Source organism: Rhamphochromis longiceps, linkage group LG17 (assembly GCF_057381845.1).
Source record: "Rhamphochromis longiceps isolate RC_006_pf linkage group LG17, R_longiceps_female_GT1.1, whole genome shotgun sequence".
In the NCBI taxonomy this organism is placed as follows: Eukaryota; Metazoa; Chordata; class Actinopteri; order Cichliformes; family Cichlidae; genus Rhamphochromis; species Rhamphochromis longiceps.
The window spans coordinates 7375394-7396660 of record NC_140573.1 but is presented as its reverse complement, the minus strand read 5'-3'; the positions used below and the strand labels follow the sequence as shown (position 1 = coordinate 7396660).

General features: G+C 41.7%; 1 protein-coding gene and 1 pseudogene across 2 annotated transcripts in view; one reads left to right on the top strand and one right to left on the bottom strand.

The window, feature by feature from the left end:
- Positions 1-21267, bottom strand: part of LOC146649230 (prestin-like) — a 49279-nt pseudogene that overhangs the window by 20266 nt on the left and 7746 nt on the right. The window contains exons 5-20 of the transcript XR_014908238.1: positions 14329-14510; positions 14016-14180; positions 13701-13936; positions 13448-13595; positions 12868-12981; positions 12682-12753; positions 12497-12592; positions 12149-12255; positions 11969-12038; positions 11802-11894; positions 10297-10403; positions 9896-10096; positions 9719-9773; positions 5544-5716; positions 2048-2272; positions 351-469 (exon numbers count right to left, since the gene is read on the bottom strand). The product of XR_014908238.1 is annotated as a prestin-like (transcript). The remainder of the gene's footprint in view (positions 1-350; positions 470-2047; positions 2273-5543; positions 5717-9718; positions 9774-9895; positions 10097-10296; positions 10404-11801; positions 11895-11968; positions 12039-12148; positions 12256-12496; positions 12593-12681; positions 12754-12867; positions 12982-13447; positions 13596-13700; positions 13937-14015; positions 14181-14328; positions 14511-21267) is intronic.
- LOC146649231 (uncharacterized) lies at positions 18596-19703 on the top strand. The gene has a single exon (XM_085387127.1). The coding sequence runs from the start codon at positions 18633-18635 to the stop codon at positions 19326-19328; it is 696 nt and encodes a 231-aa protein (XP_085243253.1). The 5' UTR covers positions 18596-18632; the 3' UTR covers positions 19329-19703.

Below are 21267 nucleotides of genomic sequence, written 5' to 3'. Positions count from 1 at the left end.
ATACTCACTGGCTTGATTGATGAGAGCCAGACACAAACTGAGGTATATAACAATAAGAGCTACTTGGGTTTCAGCACCCATAGACTATTTTCTTCTCTCAACTTGTGCTGTTTGTCTCTCTCTGGCTTTCCTCCATGTGTTGTTTTTTTTCTTTGTGTTGAATTCACTCGAGACACTTTTTTCTCTCTCTCTCTAAAAGCAATGTCAGCATAATAACCTTTTTTTTTATTTTTTTTTAACAAAACTGCTGTCAGAACTGATTGATTTTTTCTATCTGGGCATCATCTTCTAGCTTTTCATCCTTCTTCCGTGGGCTTTGAATGTTCAAAGCTACATGTTTTTTTCCTTACCTAGAGTTATTCCATTGGGCCATTCAATGTGTTCAGACACCAAAATTTGTCTATCCACTCCATTCATCCCAGCCTTCTCAATTTTGGCCTGACCTCCCCAGTCTGACCAGTACATAAACCTGCGGGAAGATACACAAGTTAGATTAAATTGAAGCAGCAACCTCGGAGGCTGAGAAATCAAGCCAACGTGACCTGCCTGCATTCTCTCTGAGGGCCACCAGATGGTGATAGCTGTGGTTGTAAAAGAGACCTGAAGTCTTACAGAAGGCTACGAGAAATGGCTTTCTGATTTTACTCATTTGTTTTGGGTCATACTGAATAAAATATCAACTGAAATATTTTGTAACCATGTTACAAAATGATATAAAAACCGCACACTTGATGGCTAATAGCTGTCCATCAGAAGTCATTAGCCAATGATTGTGCGGTTTCACACTTGACTTCTTGTCAACTCGGGTTTTTTGCCAACCAAGCTGGTGATGGCAAAAGCTTCAATACAATATGGCACTTCAGAAACCAATGTGTGGCTATCTGTGGCTGAGTTCCTAGCTTTAGAGCAGGGGTGAAAAAAGTTTCTAGCTTGGTATAAAAAGTAATTTTCCACCTTTGTGACATCTTTACATTTCATCCCTTTATAGGGGCTTAAAGTATTAATACTTAAAGTTGTGAATTATTAGTGCTGTGGAGCGTGACGCTTGAATGCAGGCGGTTGTAGCACCAACTCGCGGCAAGGCTTCAACTTCCGCTACTTCAAGTCATTGAACTGGACCTTTTTGTTTCTGCGTTTGTGACCTTTTGAACTTTTAATACAATCATCTAACAAATAATATGGCTTCCTGTGTGCTCTACTTTTGGTGAGTGAAAGCTAGTATTTTATTTGTCTGTTACTTAATAACTAGCAGCTTATCTGTGTGTCTAGCTAGCATTAGCTGATAACTTAACATACAGCTTATCACCCAAATACAGTCCAAAACCAGTGAGAGATGCCATTGTTCATCTTTATATACATGTTGTATCATTAAGGCACGGCCAGTTCAGTGTCAGAAATGAAAGGAGTAACTTTGCTAGGACCAGTGAAGAGAGGTTAATATGCAATGTCAATTGTTCTGAAAAACTCTTAACTGACAAAATCAACTGTACTCCGTCACACGATGTTCCACAGACATCTTCTCTCATTTTCTTTGCAAAATGACTGTATTATTAGTAGGACAGGCATTGAAAACATAAAAGGGAAAGCACTGTGCAAAACAGCAGGTACTGGAAACTTGGACCTTATCTGAATATGTGTGTCCATGATAAAACTGAAATCGTGGCTTCATTTGCATGTATTTCATGCTAGTCTATCTTTGTAGAGCTGTGAAAAGACGTCTTTGGGGAGCTCAAGGCACCCGAGACAAATGGAAAGAATTAGAAAGGGAAGACAAAGTGTTACATCCCATCTCAAGAAAACTGTTAAAGTGCTTAATCTAACAGATGGGCTCAGTGCTACAAATAGCCTTTACTGACTTTAGGCCAACTTCTACACCCAATCTCTTTCTACTATAACAACACTGGCTTTTACAGACACACACACAATGACAGTAGGACCTCTTACTCGCCCTCCCTCCTTCCTGCCTTTTTGCTCAACTCCTTTGCAATCTTTTGCTCCTTTGTGCATCTTTTCAAAATCCCTTTACCCTAAAACTAACCCAACTCACCCTTGGTGCGGATCCACAGCGATGGCTCGTGGCTCGTTCAGCTCGGTGGTTATGAGCATTTTCCTTTTCCTGCCATCTCCCGTAGCGACAGATATGCTCTTATTGCCTGAGTCCGTCCAGTAGATGTTCTTGTGGACCCAGTCGACAGCAAGGCCCTCCGGGGAGTGGAGCGAATCGATGAGCGTCACCTGCTGTGATGAGTCACTGGCCTTGTTGATGTAAGCGCTGGTGGGCGGATGGAAAGGAAATGTATCAGTAAGTAATCTGGAAATTATAAAAGCCTAATCCATCACAGAGGTGCTGGCACGATGGATTTACTACCGTCTGGCTTCCTTTCCTTGGGAGGAATGACTTGATTGTGAGTGGCTTAGATATCTTGTTGGGAACATAGATTCTTCACTCTATTCAGGTGTGAGGGGCACCCAATCCTGACACCTTTATAACAACTTCAGCCTTCACACCAAACACAGCCTCCCAGGGAGAATGAGTCTGTCTTTTTCTATCAGCACCACATGCCTATATCTCCCCTTTAACCGAGTGTCCCTTTCTTGTCTTCAGTTTCTTTGATTTTCCTCCTCCGTCCACTTACTCTGTCAACTCTTCTATCCCCATTCCCCACTGACATTTCCTTTACTGGTGAAAAATGTTAAAACTTAATAGATTACTGCCTCGACAATATATGAATGCAAGAGCAAGATGGAAGAAAAAATGCTTGATAAAAGGTTGGGACAAGCAATGTCCCAAGTTGCACAGTGCCTTCACATTTTAGCAACGCCTACAGGAGTAAGAGGAGACGGGAGGTGCATCTTAACTAAAGAAGAAGGTTGACTGGTAGTCAGAGCTTGGAGATGCTCACTGTTACATTTTGCCAACCCAAATGTCTTCATCTTTACAGTCAGGTGAGTGTGGGATGTTATTGTGTGAGTGTGATAGATAATCTATGGGTTCTCAAGAGTGCCTCAGGGTTTGCAACATGGATCCAACGCCACACTGTTTCACCCTCGAGGGTAAAACGGCTCAAGCATTGTGGACATGAAGGAAACCCATCGTGTTATTGATGCAGCATGCAGCTACTGAACTCTACTGAAAACGCCAGAACAAAAATTACATTTGACACAAATTCAATTTGAAACAATTTTCTTTTGCATTACATTCTGTTCTTTGATACTGAGTAATCGCGAGTTCCACTAAAACATATTTTCTGTTTAATCTCTTGTTCAATTTCTCCAATATTTAATTTTTTACGAACACAGCGGATATAAAAATTCAACACGTCAGGTTTTCATGATGTATAAAAATGAAGAAAATGAGATCAAGGTAAACGATTTAAGAAAATCATTTCCACCTTTAAAGTTTAACCTGCACAATTCACAGTCACTCTTCAATTCTATTTGGGTGGGGGACAATCACTGAAAAACTTACAATTACCTGGCTGCACAAATGTGCGCAGCCTTAGACTAAAATACTGTTAAATACCTCTTTTGATTTTACTACACCGTTCAGTCTTTTTGGCTAGGAGTTTGCCACAGCACTGCGTCTCTTGATTTGGCAATACTTAACAGTCTTCTTTGCAAAAGTACCACAAATCATCGTCAGGTCACCCAACAGGTTTTGATTTGGATTCAGGTTTAAGTCTTTCCAAAACTTTAATCATCAGGTGAAGACATTCTTTTGTAGAATTGGATGATTTGGGTCATTGTTGTGCTAAAGGGTGAAATTCCTCATCATTTTCATCTAGCAGCTGCTTTAAGTTTTTGTGCCAAATTGGTATCAGTATTGGAACTGCTCATATTTCCGTCCATTTTGAGTAAAACACAATGTATTTTATGGTATATTTTACAGCTTGGACATTCTTGTGTACCCTTCTCCTGACTGATACCTTTAAATCATGAGATCTCGTTAACGCTTTATAAGCTTTTTCTGGACCATGGCTTTTAATTTATGCATGTCACATTAAAAATGGACAAAGTTCTGAAGTCATTTTTCTTGGGGTCATATTTTCTCAACATCACAAATCCAGATATTTTGACAGTGCTATGAAGATGTTTTATATCCACTTTATATTCTTTTACTCACTCTAATTTCACTATGTCCTTAATTTGAGTTAGAAAATCTTCACATAGACTTAGGTTGAACAGGTTGGTGGGCTGAACAGAGGCTTCGGGCACAGTGAAGAATAAGACAGAGACAGATGAGTCCAAGTCCACTGAGCAGATTGCATGTTTAATTGGTTGAACCATTGTTTGCAACAGACATCTCCATCATTGGGAGAAGGTAACAAGTCATCGACCCGTGGCATGCTAATCACTATGAATTAGTCTGGAAAACCACATTATCACATTGAGGGTGAATGAGTAGTGCAGACTTTAATAAGCCTAACTATTTCGTATATCACCTTATCAGGGAACAAAACAAAATAAATAAAAAAAAAACCACAATTTACTGATAGTAGTCCAACCTAATAAGCTCCGATTTCTAATTTCATCTCTACCTGGGGTTAAGATCTGTCACCAAGGCAACTTGGACAATTTGCTTACATATATTCTACTGTGGCGTTACAGGAGAAAAGAAAACATATGGTAATGTCAAAAAGAGCAGATATTCTAAACAGCAGGAAAACTTGATTCTGATGCTATGCACTTGGGTGCAAGTGCAGAAGATTTTGCTTTGAAAGATTAGAGAAAAGAAAACACCATCAAGGACAACGCCAAGTAGATTAAGCTGTATAACTTCCCTTGCTGTTTGCTACTTAAAGCAACTTTTGATATGTGAGTTTATTTACGGCATCGAAAAATAGACTTCGCTGTGAAAAATGAGTTCATTTGTCCGTTCCCTGTCACAAGCCCTTGACTGTGTTACCAAGTTTGTGTGGGAGAATGTCTGCGTGTGAATGTGTGTGTATGGAGATTAATAATGGCAGCGATTATTGAGGCAGTGAAATTAGTGAGAGCATATGGCTCAGCTGAGATGATAGAAAGCCCCTCCCACAACCTGTCAGCCATCAGGGTGACACAAACACACACACAAATGTATGTGCAAAGCTATGATATGTGCACACACACAGACTCACACAGTGTGTGTGAAGGACAAACAGGTGCGGCTGACTCACTACCAGAAGGTGTGACAGGTTGAAGCACACAAGATGGATGGATAGAGGAGAAAGATAATGAACATGTTGGCTGAAGAATGACAAAAGTGAGTTATCTAACTTTAAGGTCCTGCGTCTATACAGTGGCTTTCATCGTTTTATATGGGCTTCCTCTGCCTTTATAGACAGAATATATACACATCATTAACAGCATTTCAATAATTACACTGAAATATACAATTATAGATCATTTTTCTGTCGATTAAACAGAATGATCCAGCAAAATCTAGTGGGTTAGTGACGCAGTGCGTTTTCAGTTCTGTGTAGCAGTACCTGATAGGGTTAAATAAATAATTTAAAAAATAAATATAACTTGTCATTGTGTGTGCGTGCTGTATGTGTGTGTACCTGTATATTTTCTGATGATACAGATCACACCAGAACATCTTGTTGGTGGACACGTCCACATCCAGGGCCACGGCATTCTTCAGTGTAGGGACCCACTTGTGTGTACTCACTCTTCAGCAGGTGAATACGACGGATTTCATGACGGTTAGTGAACAGCAGGTACGGACTCTTTCCTGTTGGAAAAGGAAAGATGTTTATGTTACCATCAATGAAACCACTGGACAGAGAAGTTATACAGAACAGCTCATCTGCCCTGTAACCCACTGCTGTGACTCTAAATTAGGAACCTACCAAATATGGGCCGTTTGTACTGCTTTTGCTCTTGGTATGTCACAGGGAAATATTTGTTACCCTTGCAAAATACCTGTACGTGAAAGCTGAACTTGTGAATCTGTACTGTTATAGGCATTTGCAGCTAGACTGCTGACTAGAACCGAAAGTATGAGCACATCACTCCAGTCCTGGCCTCTGCATTGGCATTGTGCCTCATTTTAGAATTCAGTTTATGGTTGTTTGATCAAGGCTCTTAATGGGCGGCCCCTAGCTTGTATTACCAGTCTTATTCATTTATATTCACCAATATTTCCCAGTCTCACAGACCCACTGGTGAAGGCCTCTTACTGTACATGTCTCAAGGTCATGCCTCAAGCAAAGAGGTGACAGAGCCTTTGCAGTCGTTGCTCCACAGTTTTCAAATCTACACAATCACACGAAAGCCGAAGTTCTGATAGGACTCTATGCAGTCCTCTGAAAAACTAAGTACTCTTCATGATTCAGTAGCTTGTAGAATCACCTTTGCAATAACTTGAAGCTACTGAAGAACTTTGGTTGACTGTTCACAACGTTGGTTCAGTTCATTGAGTTTTGGCAGGATGATGCATAACTCGGGTGTAGGTCTGGATGACCTTAATTGGACCTTTGCAACACCTTCATTCTTTTCTTTTTCATTCTGTTATAGATTTGCTGCTGTGTTTGACATCATTGTCTTGTAGCATGACTGAATTTGGGTAAAGCTTTAGCTGTCAGTCAGATGGCCTCATATTTGATTCTAAAATACTTTGGTATACAGCATCGTGCTTGACAGTTGGTATGAAGTGTTTGTGTTGATTATGTCGTGTTTGGGTTTTGCCTGGCCTGACCTTAAGAGGAATTTATTGGGACGCCCATTCCTGGAAACATTGTGACATTTTGTTAACACACATACACACAAAATAGGCTGTTCTAGTGTTTCCCTTTGCTATTCTTCACCAGTCTAATAACCTACATACTGTTGTGTACAAAGATACCGTGGGTAGTGCTGAGTGTTTAGCCTTATTCCCAAAAGGGAACATAATGTAAGCCAACTGTACTCTTGTTTTGCATTTGTACTATTTAGGTCCTTAAAGCATGTATTTTTGATGATGTGAACATAAATTATGTATCCAAACAACCCCTTTAAAATAATGTTTCCCATCTACACATAGATTTTAGAACAACATCATATTATTGAGTGAGTTTTTCACACAATTATGCACAACAGGGAAAATGATGTATGTGGTATGATTCAGTCCACATGGAAAACACACACCACTTTTTAAAGACTATTGTTTTGGAATAAAGATGCAAGTGTGGTGTCCTACTGTTGGAAAAAGTTACATTACTCTTGTTAGTGAAGTGACCCAACAAGAGCCATGCCACAGTCTATTTTAAGTACAACAGTGCATTGCTGGGTTCTCTTTTTCAGGGGCATTCAGGATGTGGCGTTCACTGGCACTTAGTTACCTGGTAGCGGACACACTTCAGCTGACTGAAGGTGAGGATGGCTCAAGCATTTGAATAATTCTAGGTAGGTGACAAGGTCAACTCTAGCACACAGAGATACCTTAGTTTGTGAGCATGGGAGCATTGCTGTGACATCTATATTTTTGTCATCAAGCACTTTCAACCTAAAATACAAGAAATGTAGTCCTGGACTCTCACTACAGTGCAGCTAATAAGACATCAATGTTTCTTTTAATTTAGCAGCACTGGTGTGTCCTGGATTGCCACTCCCATTACATTTTCCAGCACGTTTTTTCACGTTTGTTCTCTGTCCTAGCTGTCACGTCATCTTTATTCTCCACTGTCCACAAAAATCAAAACAGCATTCAAACAAGACAAAGCCGGCCGGCAGCAACGTTCGAGCGTGCACAGACAGCACAAACTCCTACTTTCACACAGACTCAACCGTGCTTTGACAGGTTTCCTCAGCCCTGGTTTATTACAGGCCACTGCACAAGGAGAAAATATTACAGTTCTACTACTGCTAGGATCCAATCATTTTTCTCTTACTGCTGGTTTGTAATCATCAATTTCCCCTGCTGAGAGGGCGAGTGAGCAAGAAAGCGAGAGAGAGACAAAGGAACAGGCAAGCGCAAGTAAATCTGACAAATGCAGGTAAAGTCAGGGAGAAAAGATCATTAAGAGGATGTAATTAAGGAAGGACGAAGGAAAAAGCCATCAACAAAACAAGTGAAAACATGGGAAAGTGGGAAAAAGAGAGAGAAAAGTAAGAACATTTTGAAGCCTGTATAATGAGGACATGGATAACTCCGACATGTCTTTCATCAATCCCCACAGACTCACTTTTTCACGACAATATCTCTTATCCCTCATCGGTGTTGTCACAGCAATATGTCCTTCTGAAGTTTATTTTTTTTAAAAAGAAAAAAAGAAGCTGAGTCACTGTTTTCCAAAAGGCCCCAGCACTATAGATGTCATCAAAAAGTGCAAGATTATCTCTTCTACAAGATATTGCAAAGCTACAGTCAGCTATCTGAACAGCAACATGGTTCCGTAAATATATTTTAATCTGCAGTGCTCGTTCAGGGCTGCTCTGCCCCATCAGCCAATTAAGATAAAGCTGCAAAAGGATAAGTGCAGCCTGGGAAACACTGTTATTGTTGAGTTAAACACTGTTATATACATGACATTCCTGCAGTGATACCTTTGTTCCATTTACAGGGCACACAAAGCAACTAAAGCAACCTGCTGTGTTCACTTTTTGGACAGCAGCTTCATTACAGTGTGAAACAAGCTGCTGCAGCTTCATCCCTGCCTTCTTCTGGCTAGCTGCCACTCTGAAAACATCCTGAGCGCTCGTGAGCCAATATACTGAAAGTGAACTGTAAATATATTGTGTGACATCATGTTTACCATTTGGTTCCAAGTGATATCTTCTCATTTTCAATCCCAAATGTGCAGAACAGGAGCGTCCTGTTTGTTACTGCAGGAATGGCTTCAGTCTGTGAACCACAGGCTGTGTCTGTCAGGACCCACAGGCTTAATCATTCAAACCAAAACTTTCAACAGAGTTCTGTCATAGTGCTTGTTGCCCGTTTCCATCCTTTACATTATGACCCCAGTGTGTGGAACTTGTCTTTATTATAGGTCTCCACTTACAGACCTCATGTTCTCATTCATGCAAACATCAAAATCAGCCAATCACATGGCAGAAGCTCAATGCAGACATCAGCTGGAGTTCAAGGCAAGCATCAGAATGAACATGGCATGACTAGATATCAGACGTGCTTTAGAAGTTGCTGGGACTTTCCAACACAATCATCTCCGAGGTTTACAGAGGACGGTCTGAACGTAACAGGCGAGCAGCAGTTCTCTGGGAGAAGATGCTTCAGTGATGTCAGAGAAGAAGTGTGTCGAGCGTGACAGGAAGGTAAGAGTGACTCAAATAACCACCTGTTACCACCAAAGAGCTTCTCTGAATGCACCTCATGTTGGAAAGCAGATGGGCTACAGCAGCATCAGACCACAGGGCGCCACATCGCCCAGCTACAAACAGAAACCTGAGGTTGCAGTATGCACAGGCTTTCTGTAGCAGACTTTGGTATAAACATCATAACTGCATGGATTCCTCCTGCATTGGATCAGTGGTGCTACAGTGTGAGGGATATTTCCACGTCCATGCCTTTCTAACCACAGTGTACCAACTCCTGCAGGACGATGTGTAACAAAGCACCAGTCCTCTAACTGGTTTCATGAACAGTTCATGGTCCACAAATAGTCCCCACAGCTATTTGTAAAGATAAGAGGATAGATGGGTGGACGGGTTTTAATTGCGTTCTGTACGTAGTGCGTATAAAACAGAGCATGTGTACAGATATTTTCAGATCTAATGAAAAGTCTTAATAGTCACTTACTGTTGCAGCCAGCTATGACCACCCGGACATCTACGGCGGCATGCTCTTTAATGATCTGCACAAACAGATAATAGTTTTCAGTATTTGGGCTCTACACCATGAAACCGTGACTGGAGTTCAGTGAAAATATGCAGCTGGTGCTCCTGTGCAGTGCAGCGCTGGAGAAAGGGCCAGAACCTGTCTGATGGCTTTAGCTCCCACTGAGTCAATGAAAGTTGCAGACGTCCAGTCCAGGATGATGGAGTGGACTGTGCTGAAAGGCTCAAGGAAGACCGCCTCCTCTGAGTCGCCATGTCTGTCGCCAAACTGGCCGTTCTTCTGATCCTCCGCCACGTGGCTCTGGGACAAAACGTCATGAGTCACTGCCTCATCCTTGTACTAGAAACAAAGCAGCACCACAAAACATATTATATATATATATATATATATATATATATATATATATATATATATATATATATATATACACATATACACACACACACACACACACACGCACACGACCGTCACATGAATGTGTATTTAACCTGTTGACAAAGCTCAAAGTTTGGATAGACAAAAGAAAAGCAGTGACCCACCTTGGCACAGATTTTCAGCGGAGACGACCGATTGCTGTTCGTCTTCTCCTTTCTTTTTTTTTTTGGGCTTTCCGAGCAGCTTGTAAGTGTTCAGGGTTTAGCCCCGTCTGTAAAGATCAACATAATCACAACAGAGCTGTTAACATCCAACTCAGCACGTCATTCTTCCTCACTCATTTACCTCTACCATTACCTCACGTCTTATTTTGGCATTTTCTCTGATAATTATTCATATTACATTACATAATACACTTGTTATTAATCTCATGTCTTTATCCTGTCTTCCTTCTCTCCCCCCAACCAATCACAGCAGATGGCCCCGCCCCTCCCTGAGCCTGGTTCTGCTGGAGGTTTCTTCCTGTTAAAAGGGAGTTTTTCCTTCCCACTGTCACCAAAGTGCTGCTCATAGGGGGTCATATGATTGTTGGGTTTTTCTCTGTATCTATTAATGTAGGGTCTACCTTACAATATAAAGCACCTTGCGGTGACTGTTGTTGTGACTTGGCGCTGTGTAAATAAAGCTGAATTGAATATGAAAAACAAAAATGAGAACTGAAACAATGTTTACAAAACAAACACATATCGACGTCTTTACTTTTGAACTTTAACACAATAAGCATGAAGCACATGATCAACTGCTTTCAGTAACATCTGTGCTTCACCTGATTTGTCACAAAACAAGTGTTAATCTTGCACAAAGATAACCTGAGTAAAAGCAAAATGCAGTTTTCAATGTGTGATTTCATTGTTTAACCAACACAAGCTATCTAAACCTGCACCTAGGTGAAAACGTAATTACCCAGAATTCATAGTTCCATCAACTGTCCAAGCTCTGAAGCAGTAAAGTAATGACCCTGTTACCCTTTGCAGCTGATCGTGGCACCGTGTTGCTTTTTGAGCTCTTGTAGCGTCTCTTTGTGTTATTGATGCGATCAGGCATGGCTGTGACTCGTAAACACTGAGCTCAATCCATGATCTTACAACGGGACTCTTTTCCCCTTTAAGGACTCAACATGCCTCCACAGTAGCAACAGAGACTGATCCCTAGGAATCAGGTGTTGCTGGTAAAGCTGGCACAGTTACTCCTTAGGTTAAGACTGGGAGAGGCTGGGAATATTTCCCACACGGTGCTTAGATACTGGATAAACCTTTAATTCACACAGTAAAGTTAAAATGTATTCTTTGCTCTTAGTTATTTGAACACACAGAAAAGCAGAAATGACAAACGTAGAAACGTTTTCACTGAACTGTTGAAGTTTCAGCTGTAACGTGAACAGGCTACAACTGCAAACCTTCATTTGTAGCCAAGACAGTGAAAACACAAGCAAACTGACTTCCTGCTCATCTCAAAGTAGAGCTGTGCTCGCATCTACCACCAGATGATTACACGCTCACGCTGCTCCTCTCAGACTGAGTCAGGTAAGACCCAGTGATAATAAGTGCTTCACATATTTCCCCCACAAAAGGGTTTCTGTTTGCTTCCACACACTCAAACACACTGCTACCTTCTCCTTGAGGCTGTTCACATACAGGTCACTGTTAGCAAAGTAGATTGAAGAGTTGGAGTGGAAGATCTTAATCCCCTCATATTCAGCCGCCTGAGAACACAAACAGCAGGCTTGGTCAGTGTGGATGTTTCACACGGAGCAGGTTTCTCTCCTCACACATTTACCTCTTCATACTCGTCGACGTCACAGTAGAGCCCCGTGTTAGCGACGTGACCCAGGATGGAAGTTTTAGGGCTGGAAGAGAAAGAAAACAGCTCAGAGCACAAATCAAACCTGCTCTTTGAAAACTCTCACAGCTGCCTTTAAGCTTCAGTTCAAGGAAAAACACATATCCGAATCATTACCTCTGTGTCCTGTATATGACTGTCAATATGGCAAATGTGACGGCCACCAGGAGGCCGTAGTCCAGTCCCAGCAGCACAGAAGCGATAAAGGCGATCACCCAGATGGCCTGAGAGGACAAAAAGGAAAGTAACATGAAACTAGCATGAAGAGGAAGCGTTTTGCAAGACCAAAGCAGTTTTAACATAAGCAAATGTCTTCAGACGACGTGCATTTATCTCCTGCACATTATAGTCACACTTCTGTCTGCAAGCTCAGCTTCTCCACCGTGTATTCACTCGGGTTCACATAAACACCTCTCAGAGTAACGGTGCACTTTAAGTCAGCTAAGCTTGGTTTTAAAGACTGACCAGTTCAATCTTGCTGGTCCTCCACAGACTGGGAATGTCTCTGAACTGCTTGAACATCCCTATGAGGTTGACCATGATGATGGCAGCCAGCGCAGTCTGAGAAACACAAGCAAACGAGAGCCAAAGAAGACATATAGGTGTGTGCGGTCTCACAGGTCACGCCCAAACGTCAGACGGGAACTCACCTGAGGGAGCGGCTCGAAGACAAAGCCGACGGCCACCACCACCACCAGCAGCGACGCCAGGAGCCCTGCAATCTAAAGCACACACATAAAAAAGCAATAACTCCATCAACACACCTCTCACTCTAACAACAGCTTTACAGCACCAATTTAGATAGTGTAATCACTCCTGCAGCTCGTGTGTGTCACCTGTGTTTTGCCTCCTGTGCTCTCCTGGACCAGACTCCTCGACATGGAGCAGGTGACGGCAAACGTTTGGAAGAAGGAGCTGATGAAGTTACACAGACCGAGTGCAATGAGCTCCTGAAAGTGGACACGTGGAGGAAAACCGTGAAAAAGAGAGGAAAGTCCTTCTGCAACAACATTTACACACGTCAGCTTTGGACAATTTCAGGAAAATGCGACCCGTATATTTTCCACAGTCGTGCTTTACTAAATGCGTGACCTGCATTTATGTGTCAGCTATGTGTCACTGGAGGACACGCTTTGCTCAGTCTTCAACGAATAGTACAGTCAGGCAACTATACAACGCTCCAAACAACTCAGTGTTCAATGAAATGAACACGTTCCAACAAACTGGAACAATGAACCTTTTTGTGAGCAGCATTTCCAATATCAGCGTGCAGGATAAAAATATAACTTTACAAGATTTGCAACAAACAGCTAGAGGACGTCCCATCATCCAGAAGATCCAAAGTGTCCTAACCAAACATTTAGTCACACACAGTGCCAGAGGCTCATCAGCAGCTCACCCCGTGGACACACTCACCTGGTTGCCATCCACACTGTAGCCATGTTTCAGGGCAAAGATCTTGGCCAGCGAGACGTCCATGGAGAATCCTACAATCGCTATAGCAAAAGAATCTGTGACCAAATTGGGCAGCAGCGAGATGTTTGGGGCAGCAGGAGGGCGAAGCCTGTAACCAATAAGACAACATCTGTATACCTCTGTCACATACGTGTAGAGAACACGAGCTTAAACCAAAAGACACTTAAACAAATCCATAGAGTGTGCGGCCTACCCTGTTGGTATGTTCCCAACCACATGGACCTTGTATTCCTTTGATAACGACAAACCATAGGAGATGCCCGTGGACACGATGACCACAATGATCTCTCCAGGAATGGGAATGGGCAGCTTCTTCTTGAAGCGCTCGTTGAGAATTTTGATCACGTAAAGGAAGATGATACACCCGAGCCCCAGAAGGAAAGTGGCAATATTGGTGCTGGTGATTCTGCTGAGCACTGCTTTGACACTCTGCAGTGACAGAAAGGTAAGTGTTAGCGATTCATTGACCATTATGGGAAGGAGAAAGACAGGGCCTCTCAAAACTCACATAAATAGCAGAGAGAAACCCAGAATAACGCTGCGTTTCCACCCCCAGCAAGTACTTCAGCTGGGAGATGACGACGTGCATGGATGCTGCTGTGGTGAAGCCTCGCACCAGGGGCTCGGTGAGGTAGATTGCTACAAAGCCAAACCTGAGAAGACCTAAAACAATCTAAAGGAATGCAGAAGAAGAGGGGGGTCAAAAACAATGTTTCATACAGAAACATTTAAAATCGAGTTGATACATCAACAGTGATTCAGACATGCTGCTGCTGCTGCTTTGGATAAACAGTGAGATTAGCCACGGCTGCTCTGCAGGCGGGAGGCTGACCTGGATGAGTTGTGACCATCACGGCCACCTGGACCCTGCTCTTATCACGAAGCTCCACGTTGATGGCATCAGATGCGTTGGATCCAGTAGCATTGATATTCATAAACATGCTGTCTGGTGCCTCCCTCACAGCGACGCCCCCAATCATCAGACTTATGACAGCAAAGGTACCTGCAGGTCATCGACACAAACGCAGCGCTATGATAGGCTGGGGTCAAAGCTGATGTCGAGTACAACGAGCGCTCAAACGCAGCACAGAAACTGCAGACTTGTGCTCGCACCGGCCTTTCCTCTCACCACCCTGTGACGGTAAAGGCCGTCCTGCCTCACACTTGAAAAGCAGCCCAATAATTTCCTCTCATTCTCTGCCAGAGGGGACTGTCGTCATTCCCACAGCAACCTGATGTCAGGCCAGATTTTGGCCAGCGGTGATTTACAATCTTTGCAGATTAGCTTCTCAGCTTCAAAGGGTTGAGCAGGTCTAGTTTATTGGACCCATTTGTTGGACGGATTTAAACTGACAATCGAGACAAGCGTGACAGCGTTGGAGAAAAGAAAGCAGCCAGATTGGTGAGACAACTGAGGCTGGGTTTAATGAAACCTGCTTATGTCAGTCTTTACGTAGTTAGAGGCAGCGAGTTTTACAATCCCAGTTGTGGAAGATGTTAGAAAGTGAAGTTTTACAACATCTGTCAAGCTCAAATTTTAAAAACCTTCCACAGGACACACGTTCTGAGGGGTTATAATGTTACAGTTTTTGCTGTTTTGTTTTTACATTTACTAAACTTTCGAATTCACAAAAATGATGTGGGTACATGCTGATTATCACTTAGGCTACGTTCACACTGCAGGCGAAAGCGCATCAAATCCGACTTTTCTGACCCTGTGCGACTCATATCCGATCATGGTGTGACAGTGTGAACGGCACAAATCCGACCTGGGTCACTTTCATATGTGGTCCTGAATCCGATACATATCTGATGTTTCAGAAATCGACTGCTGTTTGATGGTCATGTCGCATTAAATCCGTCTTTTACGTCACTGACACAAGACAGACGCCAATTATCAGCGCCGGAGAAGACATCGCGAACGTTTCCTGACCATCCCGTGAAACTGTTTGGAAGACAACGTTGGAGAAACGTGAACATTTTATTTCTGCAGATTCTGACAGAAATCTATCCTCTGAAGCACTGCTCCTCTAAAACAGCAATAAGGATCATTATTAGGTTATCTACATTATTATGTAAATAACAAAATAACTTAAAGCAAAAATTGGGAAACATGAAGTCCGAAGTCTTTATATTAAGGTCATCAGTCAAACATACTGTTGCTCTGGGTCTAAACAGAGCGCGTTGTGTGTGACGTCTTCTTTTGCGCGTTTGCTGTCACATTTTATTTGTAGTGTGAATGAGCAGACAAAAGAATCGGATTTGATCAAAAAATCTGAATTGAGCATCAAGACCTGCAGAGTGAACATAGCCTAAGAGACTAAAAACATTTAAACCTGCTTGGATTGAAACCAGAGCACAAGGTTACGCCTCTGTGGGCAGTATTTACTTTAAAGGTAGAGGTCAAAGGTGACATTTGGATGCAGATGTGAGCCCCAGCATCACTTCCTCAATGTTAATCAGAATTTTAAAAACATTTTAGGAACGTTTGAAGATCAGGTAATAACGTCATATTTACAGTCCCCATAAACACTCTCAGTGAGAAGGTAAGCAGCATGTATACAGCACTGTCTGTATAATATCAATACACATGTATGAATGACAGTTTAAGTTAGAAGGTTTTGTCAGTTTTTAACCAATAAAATCATTAGTGGAGCTTGAAGACCTCGGTGGATGTCAGTCAAATATGAATGGAGTCTTAACATGACGTCACTCCACACACACACACACACACACACACACACACACACACACACACACACACGTCTATCATGTGATAACGGGGTTTTCTTATTTGCTTTCAGAACCTGCACCTGTAGGTAGAGTTATCCACCCTCACGTGCACACAGACAGAGAACCACGGTACAAACTACTGCAAACAGAAGAACAAACTGTAACCTACAAAGTAACACAGCTGTGACGAGATCATCTGCACTGTGGGAGCAGAAGCCTTCGTCTGGAAGGCAGAAACTGAATCTCACTATGCAAAGTGTGTGAGACATGAAGCACTGTGGTTTAGTCTGTGGGACCACGGAGCTCTTTCAGCTCTTTCCGTTCTTCACAGAGAAATATCCAAACCATCGCACATACGAAGAGGACCACGAAGGTTTAATAAAAGCACAGTTGGCTTTAACAAAATGAAACGTAATATTTTTATCGCACCTGTCCTTTTTCAGGAAAATCTCTCCTACACACAGTTGCACTAAACCAAACATCACTGCAGCACTTTGGTGCTGTTCATCAAGTGTGCACTGTCTGATGACAGGCTCATCTGTGTCTTATTCTGCCATAATGTGACGTGTTGTTTCCTCACCATGTGACAGTTTTACAGGAACACTTCCTGTTTGTGAGGTGCTTCATTGGGTCCAACTGTCAGAGGGACTCATAGGTCACAGCTGGCATTTGAGACTTGGACCCATTTCAAGGAAAGGAAGCTGTCACAGGGTGAGGTCGCTGAAATGCCTCCCGTGAAAGCTAAGCACACAGTTAGCACACATACAAACATTTCCTCCACACCTTTCATCTCATAATCTGAATCACTGTGTAACCCAGTACACCTCACAGTCACTACAGACACAGCTGTGTGGAAAGTGACTAGTTGCCTGCAAGACTTGGATGTGACACCATTAATGTGGATTAAGAAATCTATAAAAAGCTCAACCATGTAAAAATGACATCATCTTAACTACATTTGTCTTCTCTCAAAAAGCAAGCGAGAAAAGAAAACAGATCGGTGCGTCTGAACGTCACCATCTTGGTGTTTTGAAAGCAGACATGGGGAACAGAGGGGGAGCCAATGAGAGACAAATTCTGGACAATGTCAGGAGAGTCAGGCTGGAAACAAATCAGCTATAGTTTCCTATCCTCATAATAGGCAGCAAAGCATTACTGGAAATAGGGCTGGGCGATATATCGAGTTTTTAAAAAATATCGATATATTTTCATACGAGATATAAGATGTGACAATATCGTTTATATCGATATAGTCTATGTTACGTTATAATTATACTTGTGGAGCCGCAGGTTTGCCTCTCTTTCGTCCACTTTTGTCTCTACGCAACGTTACTCGGCCTCGCCTCTCCTGCACTGAACACAACTCCCCCATAGCTTCACCTGCAGGCAATGACAAGATGAAAGCGGAAAATCTCCGTTAGCGAGTTACCGTGCGTGGGGCTGGATGGCGTCAACGTGTTAGCGAGCTAACCGCGCTAACGACATGCAGCCCAGAGGGGCTGCACGGCCTAAAATCCTTTCCTTTTCTCAAAAATCGACAGTGCGCCTTATGTATGAATTCTGGTTGTGCCTACTGACCGCGAACCGATTTTATGTGGTACACAGCGCTCAGCAATCTGTCAAAAAATGTTTTAATATGACTTTGCTAAGCTACGGAGCTGCACCGCTTGATGGATTGTCGGAGAATTACGGCTACAGAGGAGGAGCCTCGCGGAGTGATACGTACTGTGTGTGTATAAGGATGGCACCTGTTCAGAGACGTGGTGCAGCTGTGAAATCTGTCTCTTTGTTATTATGCTCAGCGTCTATTAGTTTACATTTTGACTGCACAATTGTGAGCTTTTTGTTATGCACAAAAACAACATTGTTTTCTTTTATTTATGGACCATGATTATTTAATATATGCTGATAATTTATTTTTGAGTAATATCTACGCTGTATGTAAATAAAAGTGCCCGTGTGACATCTGGGACACAGTGTGACTAAGAACTCTCTTTTTGTTCTTAACTTATGGCTTAAAAAAAAAAAAAAAAATCGAGATATATATCTTATATCGCCATCCAGCTAAAAAATATCGAGATATGAATTTTGGGTCATATCGCCCAGCCCTAACTGGAAATACTGTTAGACGTGAGGAAGCAGCCGTGGCCGAGCACACAGCTGCAGTGAACCAGAGGAGCTGGCTTCCATGGTTTCTTTATTCCAAACGAACATCAAGCTGGAAAATGAAGAAGCTAGCAATCAGTGACACATCCAGGAAGCAGCAGTTTCCTTCATATACAATCTCTATATGAATTCATATGCGTCTCTGTGTGATACAGAGGATACCGCAAAGGATTCTGGGAAGTAGCTAGCCGGTCGTCACGGCAAAGCTACGAGAGCGTCTCTCAGCATGGGCCCGAAAAAAGTTCTGTCAGCCGAGGAAGGAGACGATATTAAGAAGTCGCTGGAGTTTATGACAGAGGAGATTTCTACTGTCAAACTGCAGCAGAAAGCCATCCTGGACCTGGTCGAGGAAGTTAAGGCTCTCCGCATCCAGAACGCCGAGAAGGATCGGCGGCTGGCGTACCTGGAGAACAGAGTGGCGGATTTGGAGCAGTACACCCGGATGAACGATGTTATCATCACGGGGCTTCGCATCAAACCCCGGTCATACGCCCGGGCGGTCGCCACTGACAATGTAGGAGGGCCAGGAGAGGAAGATGTCAACTCCACGGAGCATCAAGTGGTTACCTTTCTACGGTCCAAAGGTGTGGAAGTGGATTATAACAACATTGAGGCTTGCCACCCTCTACCCCGAAAAAATGACAGTAACAAACCAGCCATCATTGTGAGATTTGCAAACAGAAAACAGAAAACAGCACTGTTAAAACAAGGAAGGAAACTGAAAGGATCCGATGTCTTCATGAACGAACATCTGATAAAAAGAAATGCGGACATTGCCAGGAAAGCACGTTACTTGAAGAAACAGGGAAAAATTCAAAATACATGGACCACCAACTGCAAAGTATTCATTAAACTCAATGGAACACCGGAACAAGCCAAAGTGTTGGTCATCAGAAATATGGAAGAGCTGGACAAATACTGAGGTCAACTTACTCTGGAGGTATGAATACACATGTGACGTGACACACAACACAACACATGGCACAGTCCAAAAGAACTTCATCTGCATCCGGCAACAATATCAACATGACTCATTGGAATTCTCTTTATGATAATCTGGAACTGAGAACATTTCGATACACAGACCATAATGTTCTAGACTTAGAAAAGGATATAGACCCGGAAAATAATTTCTTCTACAACATCAGCTGTAACTGCTGCTACTTCACTGATGAACAGTTTAAGCACACCATCAACACGGAAAATAAATTATCAATAATCCATTTTAATAGCAGAAGTCTGTATGCCAACTTCAACAATATAAAGGAATATCTAAATGAGTTGACAAATCCATTTGGAATTATTGCCATCTCTGAAACATGGATCAATGCGGAGAAAGGAATGGACTTTGGACTGGAGGGATATGAAGTGAATTTTGTAAATAGAAGGAACAAGAGTGGAGGGGGAGTAGCTGTGTATGTGGATAAAAACCTAAACTACAAGGTGGTAGAAAGTATGACAACTGTAATTGATAATTTACTAGAATGTATAACAATTGAAATTTATAAGGAAAAAGAAAAAAATGTAATAATTAGCTGTATATATAGAACACCTGGCTCTAGTATTCAAGTATTTAATGACTTCATAGAGGAAATATTCTCTAAAACAAATCAAAAAGTTATGTTTATCTGTGGTGATTTTAATATTGACCTGTTGAATCCAAAAAAGCATAAAATGACCGACGAATTCCTAAACACTATGTACAGTTTGAGTTTACATCCTAAAATAACCAGGCCTAGCAGAATTACACCACATTGTGCCACCTTACTTGACAATATTTTCACTAACAATATGGAAAACAACATTGTGAGCGGAATATTAATTAATGACATCAGTGATCACCTACCAGTTTTTGCAGTTTATGACACTAATTATAAGAAAAATCAGCATGAAGAACAACTGAGATACAGACGTGTAAGGACAGAAGAAACTATGACTGCATTTAAGAACGATCTATTAAATCAGGACTGGGACAAGGTGTACAAAGAAGCTGATATTGATATTGCATATGGCATATTTTTAAGAATATTCATGGAGTTGTACGATAAAAACTGTCCAACAATAAAATACAACAGAAAGCACAAATATTCAGATAGACCATGGCTCACTAAGGGTTTACAAAATGGATGTAAAAAGAAAAATACACTCTATAGGGAATACCTAAAACAAAGAACAAAAGAAGCTGAAAATAAATATAAAAAATACAAAAATAAGTTGACCAATATTATACGTGTATGTAGAAAGGAGTATTATAGTAAAATATTGAACAACAATAAACATAATATGAAAGGAATATGGGATGTTTTAAACGGTATCATTAAAAATAATTCTGGACAACAAAGTTATCCACAATACTTTACCGATAATGGCAATATTATGGAAAACACTGCTGATAAGGTCAACAGCTTTAATCATTATTTTGTAAATATTGGACCAAAACTGGCAGAACAAATTCCTGAGTCACTGCCATCAGTAGAATGTAGTGAAAACCTGATTGATAGGAACCCTAACTCAATGTTCCTCACATCAGTGGAGGAAAAAGAAATAATTGACATTGTACACATGTGTAAATATAAAACATCCACTGATTGTAATGATATTGACATGAAAATCGTCAAGAAGGTCATTGAAGGAATTGTAGGACCTCTAACATATATTTGCAACTTATCATTTCAGACGGGAAAAGTGCCAAACAAAATGAAAATAGCTAAAGTTGTGCCGCTGTATAAAACCGGGGATAGACGCCACTTCACAAATTACAGGCCTGTTTCTTTACTACCACAATTCTCCAAAATCCTAGAAAACCTGTTTAATAAACGATTAGACAAATTCTTAGATAAATATAAATTACTCTCTGACAG